Source organism: Chrysochloris asiatica, unplaced genomic scaffold (assembly GCF_000296735.1).
Source record: "Chrysochloris asiatica unplaced genomic scaffold, ChrAsi1.0 scaffold00112, whole genome shotgun sequence".
Lineage (NCBI taxonomy): Eukaryota > Metazoa > Chordata > Mammalia > Afrosoricida > Chrysochloridae > Chrysochloris > Chrysochloris asiatica.
This window is the reverse complement of record NW_006408630.1, coordinates 5801816-5812118: the sequence shown is the minus strand read 5'-3', so window position 1 is coordinate 5812118 and position 10303 is coordinate 5801816. Positions and strand designations below refer to the sequence as shown.

Genomic DNA, 10303 nt, shown 5'->3' with positions numbered 1-10303 from the left:
AATTGGGCTGCTGCCTCAAGGTCAGCAGTTCAAAATGACCAGCTATTCCACAGGAGAAAGATGAGGCTTTCTGCTCCTATAAAGATTTACAGCCTCAGAAACCCTATACAGTGTCGCTATAAGTCAGAACTGACTCCACAGCACCATCACCATATTACTATAAATATATAAATATTCAGGTTATCTTTTAGTTGTTAGATCAACAAGAACGTTTTAAACTGTATTTTGTCCTGCATGATATCATCATGGAATCATTTTAGTTCAAATATCTGATCTTTTTAAATGCTATTATTTACCATTGCAAGGTCAACATAAATGCTACATTGAATCTAAACTTTATTATATCTTTACACAATTGTTATAATTTAATTTCTTGACACAGAATTAACATTGTATAGTAATTTATACATTTAACTGATTATTAATGTAATGATCAGGTATCAGTCATTTCAAATTATATTACTAAATTAAATAATACTGTAATTAATATTTAAGATCCTCAGTAACCTATAACAACCAATAGAAGCTCAAAGCTTGAATATTTATCATATTATGAGAGTATTAAGTAATGAAGACTGTGATTTCTTCTCTTTGAAAGTGTAATTAAATGAAATGAATGAGATCAATTTGTTCTGTTTTTCAATATTGGCTGCTCTCTGATATAGGTAAAGAAAATTTTAGAAGGAATATTTACTAATGATCAATTACTTCAAACTCAATTTTTCATGTATAATACAAAAATATTTTCTTTATAAAATTAAAAATATGGTCAACACAATGTTGCTACTAGTAGTGTACGGGGATATGTGCCAGACTGGGTGATCCTGTCAGAGGAGTTGACAACAAAATGACCAAAAAATTTTTGTGCATTGTTTTGGCAGAAATTTATTATTTTTAATAAAAATATCACTGAAGTTAGTTATCAACAAAAACATTGTTTTGCATAAGCCCAACTGACACTTGTCAAAATACCTACAAGGCTAAAACTCTCTGCTAATTTACTTTCCAAACCTTCTAATGCGTTCTGGTCACAGGTGTCATTATTAGCCAATTACAGTGTTACTTGGAGTCGCACGCTTTTATCTGAATGAACTGGAAATTGCTAGTGTTTTGTAACTGCTAATTTTGTCAAATGTTCTGGTGTTTTAGCCACAATATTGTAGTAATTAGTATTTGTGAACTTATACCAATAACTTTTCTGAAAATAAAGTAGTAATTACAGGAAAAGCAGAAAATTCAGAAATGGCTTTCACTCAGTAACTAACAATGTTGAAACTAATAATGTTACAATAAATTCTAGAAAGATTCTACAAACAATTTTATAGTCAATAATCACATGATACAAAACATATTACATTAAGTAATTTATAAATATGGTGGCAGTGGCTATTAGCCATGGAGTCGGTTCCAACTCACATCAACCCTGTCAAGGGGTTTCTGAGGCTGTAAATGTTTATGGGAGCCTCATCTTTCTCGCATGGAATGACTGGTAGATTCACACTGCTGACCTTGTGATTAGCAGCTCAGTTTGTAATCCACTATGCTACCAGAACTCCTTAATTTATAAATAATACTCATCACGTATTAGTCTATAATCCAATTTGGTAATAAACATTCCTAAGGTTCTGGTGTGGTGCTGCGGGTTAATAAGCTAGATTGCAAGGTTGGCTTGAACCACAAGGTCGGTGGTTCAAACTCACTAGTCGCTCCTCGGAAACCCTATACAAGGTTGTTATGGTTCAGAAATGACTATCCAGTACTTAACAAGAAGAATTCTGTAGGCTTAATATGGGAGGTGGCCTATGGGAGGGTGAAAACCATGAGTTGCCGCAGTAGGTAACAACAACCCTAGTGTCACCACTAGGACAACTACCATCTAAAACCTGCCTCTGAATAAACATGTATGGATTACATGGTTCATAGCTATAATGTTTGACCACAAATTTAATTTTGCCCAAAGTAGGATTTTTCTGCAACACCCAAGAGAGCCTGGGTGATCTCTGAGAGAGTTCATATTATTAAAATGAAAAATTGAAAAGTTCTTAATACAAGGATAACAGTAAAAATCATAATGATGCAGTGATAAAAACCTCAAAAAATTAGTGAATATTAACTCCATAAAAGATTTAAATACATGAATGTAAATATCAACTACTTAATCATGCTGAATTTATTCTAGTTTTCTTTGACTCTGCCCACAGTATATACATTCATAATCAATATTTTAAAATAGATCCTAGTTTTGTTTAATTTAAATACTACTTACCAGTGCCTTTATAGTATTTTGTACAGTTCCCATATTCAATATCCTCTTTTTTAATATCAAATTGAGGCAAGGCGATTTTTTCTAATTGAACAGGATCCCCTGACTGCCAGATAAATCGTAAATCATCAGTTGTGTAACCAACTATAAATAAAAATAAATTATAAATAAAATTTTTAGTTTGAAATGAGTAACTTCTTAACTACTTTCTCAATATTTTAATAATACAATACTAAACATTAAAAAATGACAAAAATAGAACCTCCTTACATGAAATAATTGTAAAGAAAACATAAAGAAGTAAAACTACAACAAGTAATGAAAATATTACCACAAAACCTATGCATCATAGTTGCAAAGAAAAATTAAAATAATCAGCTTATTGCAAATAGATAAAATTCTATGTTGTCACACAGAAAAGCAACAAACAAATGGTTACTTTCCAAACATATATATTTACTATATGTATATATATATATATATATATATTTACATATATGTATATGTGACACACACACATGTACACATATAAACTTGCATAAATGCTTATTTCATATTTACAATATAAACTTGCATAAGTGCTCATTTTATATTTACAAAGCAACAAATACTGTTAGAATTTAGGATTCATTTCAGCAAATTATGAGAAACAGCAAATAACTATTGGGTAACTAAGTGTACATGTTGCTGTTGTTAAGGGCTGTCGAGTTAGTAACAACTCATAGCAACCCTGTACAGGATTTCCAAGGAGCAGCTGGTGAGCTTGAACCTCTGACCTTGCAGTTCAGAACAACCTTGCAGTCCAGTGCATTAGCCCACACACACGACACTTAACAAGATATTATTCTTTAGTCTTTGCAGACATAAGTTATTATTCAGGCTACAGATCCCTTATAACATTACTGTTAATTTTTCCAGGTTTGTTTCCTAATTTACTTTTAAATGATAAGCATCATAACAAATTATCTAGTATATTTGTCTTCTAGGTAAATAACTAAAGTTAATTTATCAGTGTATATTTTATAGCATAAAATAAATAATCATAAAAACATTTTTACATGCCATTTTGTCAACAAAACATAAAATCTACACATCTTAAGATAATTCCTTCTGGGCAGGATATAGAAGATATTCTTCAAATTTGGTACTATGAAATTGTGATGTTTAGCATCATAAAAGTTACTTAATTTAAGTCATCAATTTCTCCTTTATCTTACCTGTATAATTAAATAAAATGATGATATAAATTTAGAAGTGTACACCTACATAAGCTGAACTGAAATCAAAGACTAGTACAAAAAGTGTTTGTCCATCTTATCACAAAGTAAGATATAATAATTCTAATGACTATTGGTAATCAAATGTGTTAGCTTTACTATTGTAATCTAAGACACTAGTGCAATGCATTATCTAGGATTTTTAAGCACTTTTATTTCCATAGTGACATATAGACTCATTTACATACAGCTCTCGAGTTGCATCTTGCAACGCTGAGTGTCCATGGGAAACAAAGTCAAGTCCAAAGGGCAGGAAAGAGTAATAGATAACCTGGAAGTAGAAATGGGGGTCTTATAAATCATTTTAAATACCTGTCTGTCATTTGCTGATTTTAAAGGAATATATAAGTGCATAAACAGTAAGTATTAAAGAGTACCTCATACTGACAAGAACATCACCATCTCGAAAAATAAAGAGGAGGATATTTTCCTGGGTTACGTCATGAAAATTGGCACTTTTCTCGTTTGCAAAAAATAAATCTGGTTTCCACAGACACTTGAACATTGTGGGATCCACTGTCAGTGCATCTGAACCCCTAAAATCACTAGGGAGCTTCAGTCTGGGATCATTCCATTTTTGTCTCAGAAAAATGTTAACTCTATAGTCCTGAGGAAAAAATGTGTATGTTCAGAACCAGAATAGTAAAAAAAGTTTCAGTCATTGGCAGCATACACAGTTTTGCACTTCTAACATGAAGTAGTATCACAATAGCTCAGTCACTAAATAAGAGCTTCAGGAACAATATTTTTTAAACTCCGATGCCTCTAATTACTATTTATAGACATTTCCATAACACCTGTTAGCCTAAATATTAGAATACAATTTTATCAATAATTATTTCACCTCATAATTGTTATCAGGACTGATTGTAAGGGTTGGAAATGTAAAGTAGATGTTTTGTAATAAGGAGGGGAAGGATTATCTTTCCAGTCTAGAAGCGGAGGTCCCTGGGACCATCAAGGGAGAAGAGCAGAGAGAGGGACCCTACCCAGAGAAGCAGTGAAGCCTGAGATGGAGGCAGAGACGATGACATGGAGCGATGGAGTGGCTGGGGACTATAAACCCAGAGAGGGAAAGGGACTGTGTGCTGATGACTAGTGGGGGTGGCGTGGGGAGGCTTGCAGGGTATACCCTTTGGTTGGTTGATGATGCATGGAGGGGGTTGTAACCATGGCAATGAAAAGATATATAATAGGATGAATGTAAAGCTAATGCTCTCCCATGTAAACTATCATATAATTCACAATAAAACATTAAAATAATAATAATAATAATTTCACCTCTACAAAAACACCAGTTATTACAGTTTGGTGGTGGTGGTGGTGGTAAGTACCTTTGAGTTGGTTCTGACTCATAATGACCCTGTTTTGCAAAAGCAGCTGGTGGGTTTGAACTGCCACCTGGAGGTTCAAACTGGCTTTGAAGTCCAGTGCTTATCCTACAGGTGGTATTTTAAAGCATGACAATTCCTAAATGATACCATTATTCTACTTATACTGGTAGAATAAAATTTTGTTTAAAAATAGGTAGGAAGCTAAAACTAGAAATCAAAAACAGAACAAACAGGAAAGGAATGTTATGAAATGTGTACTCCAACAAATTTGAAAACCTAAAAGAATGGGCAAATTTCTAGAAGCATACCACTTTCCTAAACTAATACAAACAGAGGTAGAAAATACGAATAGATCAATAATAAAAAATGAAATTGGAAAAGTAAAAAAAAAAAAACCAACTACCCCACAAAACACTATAGCCAGATGATTTCACTTGAGAATTCTACCAAACATTCAAAGAATGGACACCAATTCTACTATATAGCCAGCCACACTAGTCAAAACAGTGTGTTACTAGTTCAAAGACAGACATGTAAATCTATGGGGGTTGGGGGTGGGAACGTGAACCCAGAAATAAATCCATGCATATATGTTGTTGTTGAGTTTGCATGGTTAATATAAGAGTTGAAGTATATTTACTGGTAAATAAACAATCTGTGTAGAAAATGGTATAGGCAAAACTGGATATCCATTTGTACAAAAAAGACCAATACCTCACACCAAACCTAAAAAAAAAAAAAAAACCTAACTCAAAATGGATCAAAACCATAAATGCTAAAGCTAATACAATAAAATTCCTGAAAGATAATATAGAGACGATGTTGTTGTTGCTAAGTGCTGCCGAGGCAGTTCTAATTTATAATGACCCTGTACAGGAGTGGCTAGTGCATTTGAACCACCGACTTTGTGAGACCTAAAAGGGGTTCTAGAACTTGCTGAGTAAAATAGTTTTCTTGTGGAGCCTTTGTGGTGCATAGGACCTTAGGTAGAATCCTGAGCCCATCCAGAACCTTCTGAGGTGGAACATTCCCACTAGAAAGGAAAAGCAGACCAGCCTGGAACAGCCAGAGCAACAGAAGATACATTTTCAAAGAAAGAACATCAGGAAAAATGTCAGTATGATTGGCTACTACAAGAACAAGCAAGTTGTTTGCCAGGGAGCCATCAAGGCAAGTAATCAAGTCCCTTCAGGACAAACCTTCTCTAAGACTGAAACTCAATGGGAACACATGAGCAGGCATGTAAGCTTGCTGGCAACAACATTGGTCTACTGTTGAGTGGAAGAGGGGGGAAAGGCAGCAATGAAGAAATGGTCTGAGTTCAATCACGGTCCATAGACTCCTGTTGGCCTGGAGATGAGAGAGAGAAGAGGAAGGGCTTGTTGGTTCAAAGTGTGGTGAGACCTGGGGACACCTGAGCTCATGGACAAGGACATAGCCATGGAGGGCTAGAGCTGAGAGTGAATCATCCAGTTGATATGAAGTGAGGGTAGACGCACAAGAACAGCCAAACTTGCACATAATACCCATTTGACCTAGCCTTGAAGGCCTGATAATCAGAACTTGACTAGAGAACAATTAAAAAAAAATTTTTATAAAGGCAATGAGGAAAATTGCTATAATTTGATGAACTTTACTTATGCTTATGGACGTATTAGCTCAAAATACCAATTGAGAGGGAAGGAGTCTTCACATCAAGTATCAGTCCTATCCCTAGAGATATAACAGCAGTGACACGAAGAAATGATATGCATTGTAGCATTATTGCAGCATTATTCACAAGAGCAAAAAGATGGAACCAACCTACATGCCCAGCAACAGATGAATTAATAAATAACTTGTGGTACACACACACAATGGGAGATTATGCAACTATAAAGAATAATGAGTCCATGAAACATCTTATAACATGGATAAATCTAAAGGACATTATAGTGAGTGAAATAGTGAAAGGGATAACTATCGTATTTTCTCACTATTATACAAAGTAATAACTATGGTTTTTTTTTTAATATAAAAAGCAACATTTATTGATGGTTACCAGGGTTGGAATGGAAAGAAGGGGTATCATTTTCTAAATAGTAAACATTTGATATTTTTGATGACAGGGAAACCAACACCAAATATGAGTGAAGACTAAACAACCTGACCAAGGTCAATAAAGACACTCAAATATATAAGAAAAATAGGCCATTTCAATAAATGCTGTGGTGGTTGTGGTTATGTGCTAAGGAGTCAGTTCTGATTCACAGCGGCCCTACATATGGTTTCCAATAACTGTAAATCTTTACCGGAGCAGAAAACCTCATCCTTCACCCACGGAACAGCTGAAAGTTTCAAACTGCTGACCTTGAGGCCAGCAGCCCGACTCATAGCCACTATGCTACAACACATATAATTTTGCAAAAATAATAACAACCAAAAATATGAATAGGGTAACATAGGGGGATATATATGCAAATCTGTGTACAGGAAGGCATATATAAGCACAGACATGTGAAGTATGGTGTCTTTAGGCATATGTATAAACATGATTGTGTGTGCTGCATACATATCCATATATATAACAGAGCACATGGAGGCTCAGCTGCAGTACTTCCTAGACATATCCAAAAATGCCTTTTGCAACAGATTTATTGGGTAAAACGCTTAGGACCATAGTTTCATGGGGAAAGTCAGTCAATTGTCATATTAAAGTTCATAAACATAATATTCTACATCTTAATTTAGTGGGTAGAGTCTGGGATTTTAAAAGTTTGGAATCAGATATCTAAGATACAACTATCAGACTCTGCTTGAATGGAACAAAGAAGAATGATGGAAAACAAAGACTCAATGAAGAAACTAGTCCACAGGAAAAATACCCACAAGTATCATGGCTTCTTCTAGCCCGAGACTAGAAAAACTAGATGGTGCCTAGCTTTCACTATTGATTATTCTGCCTTACAGATGGTCCTGGATATGACAGGGAAAAATGCAGAACAAAATTCAAATTCTTAGAAAAGGACAGTTTCTGGATCGATAGCAAATAGAATACACCTGAGATTATTGCCCAAAGATACCCTTTGGAATTTGGAACCAAAGCTGCTCCTGGAGGTCATCTTTCAGCCAAATACCAGATTGGCTTATAACACCCATGAGTAACATGTGCCCTTAAACAATCATCTATATGAGGATAAACAGGGACAACGTTTACTCAGAGACAAAGATGAGAAGGCAAGGAGGGGAAGGGAAACTACATCAATGGAAATAGAACAAGCAATGGAAATTATGGGAATGCTGACACATTGTGAAAATTGTAACCAATGTCACAGAACAATTTACGTAAAATTGTTAAATGGGAACTTAATTTCTTGGTAAGCTTTCAACTCAAAATATTTTTTTTTTAAATAGATAAGAAGCAAAAATATACATATTTTTGATGTGTCTAAGTCAACAAATAAACTATAGAATAATATATATACATGGAGTCCTGGTGAGGTGCTTCAGAATAATGCACTGGACTTCAAGGCCAATTTGAACTGCAAGGTCGTTGGTTCAAACCCACTAGTCATTCCTCAGAAATCCTGTACAGTGTTGGTATGAGTCAGAATTGACTCTAAGGCAATTAACAACAACAACAACAATACATTATTGTCAAGGAAAAGAAAAACTGTTCTTGTCTACTCACCCTTATAAATGAATGCAGAATTTGATATAGTCAAATGAGATTTTTGATTACGCAAAACAGTCTATGCAAAATTTGTAAACGCTATAAATGCTTAACTACAGCAGCAAATACCTTAAATTTTTTAAATGGCTGAATATTTTAAGTAATTTCCCATCTCCAATAATTCCAATTTTAATACTATAAAAACTATAGTATATTAAACCAAAGAGATACTTTCTAAGAATATATGAAACTAAGAACATTTTAAATATCTTAATCTATTTTATATTTGCCAAGAAAAATGGGGTTCTGATATAAGTTGAATTGTCAGTTATAGAGCCAAATTTAACTGTGTGGCTTCATATTCAGGACTTTTGATTTTAATATTTACCACTGAACTCAAATTATGCATAAAAGTGTTCAATGGTAAAAATTGTAATTCCTGCTTCCTTATTTTCCATAACCTAAAACTTATGTAATACTAGCTATACAAAGAACTGTTTTATTATTCTTCAGCCTTTGACATAATCAAAATGAATTAGACCACAGACTTCTAATCAAAATCCAAATAATTAAGCAGAAGAAGATAGATCATCTTTTATTGAATATCTTCTACTGTCAAATTGATTTCAACTCATTTAAACCTACAGGACGCATCTTCTAGTGTGGTGCTTGCTATAAGATCAGCATTGGACTGTGAACCACAGGTCAGCGGTTTAAACCCATCAGCTGCTCCTTGGACACCTTGCATAGGATTACTATGAGTCGGAATCGACTTGATGACTCTTAACAACAACAACCCATATGACAAAGTAGAAATGTCCCATAAGGTTCCCTAGACTGGAAAAATCTGGGGAAGCACATTGTCACATGTTTCTCCTGCAATGTGGCTAGTGGGTTTGACCTTTCAGTTAACAGCTGTGCACTTTAACCACTGTGTCACCAGGGCTCCTTTAATAGACAATAAGACTTAATGGAGTCCTGGTGTGACACTATGGGCTAATGTGTCAAACTGCAAAGTCGTTTGAACTGCAAGGTCGGTGGTTCAAGCTCACCAGATGCTCCTTGGAAACTATACAGGGTTGTGGGTCAGAATCGACTCAATGGCACTTAACAACAACAACAACAACAACAACAACAAGACTTAATATTTCTCTAGGAGACACATAAATGCACACACTTTATCTGTGTATAAAATAAAATATAAGCAGAAACAATGAACAATAACTCTACAAAAGCATGGGAAATTTACTTTCTCTTTCATGTATTCTACTTTATTTTGTAATGGTGGTGGTGGTGGTGTGCCACTAAATCGGCTCCAACTCATAGTGACCCATTATAGCGTCTCCGGGGAGCAGCTGGTAGATTAGAACCTTGAGGTTAGCAGTCCAGTGCTAATCCTACAGTGTCACAGCAGGACTCTATATTTGTATTTGTGTACACACACACACACACACATACATGTAACTTAAAACTGATAACTATACGCTATTAAGTAATTAGTTAATATCTGTTTGTATTTGTGTTTACTCAAACCTACCCAGAACAAAAAGGTGTTTGCTGTGAACTGTTACACAGCATGGTGATATAGCCAACAGACAATGCTGCTTCCTAACCAGCATTGCTTTGTTTTGTTTTCGTTCCATGCAGTTATGCAGAGCCTGCCACTTAAGACAGAACTCAAATTAGGTTCAATCATTTTTAATAAATGATCAATTATGCCAAATACATAGTTGATTTAACATCTGAAAACTTAACATCGTTTTCAGAACTCAATTAT

The 10303-nt window shown here is 34.6% G+C and overlaps 1 protein-coding gene across 1 annotated transcript in view; it reads right to left on the bottom strand.

Moving 5' to 3' along the window:
* The window catches only part of GLRB (glycine receptor, beta), a 166631-nt gene that overhangs the window by 39186 nt on the left and 117142 nt on the right, over positions 1-10303 (bottom strand). The window contains exons 5-7 of the mRNA XM_006867914.1: positions 3918-4147; positions 3729-3811; positions 2267-2407 (exon numbers count right to left, since the gene is read on the bottom strand). Coding sequence (XP_006867976.1) covers positions 2267-2407; positions 3729-3811; positions 3918-4147 — 454 coding nt within the window. The remainder of the gene's footprint in view (positions 1-2266; positions 2408-3728; positions 3812-3917; positions 4148-10303) is intronic.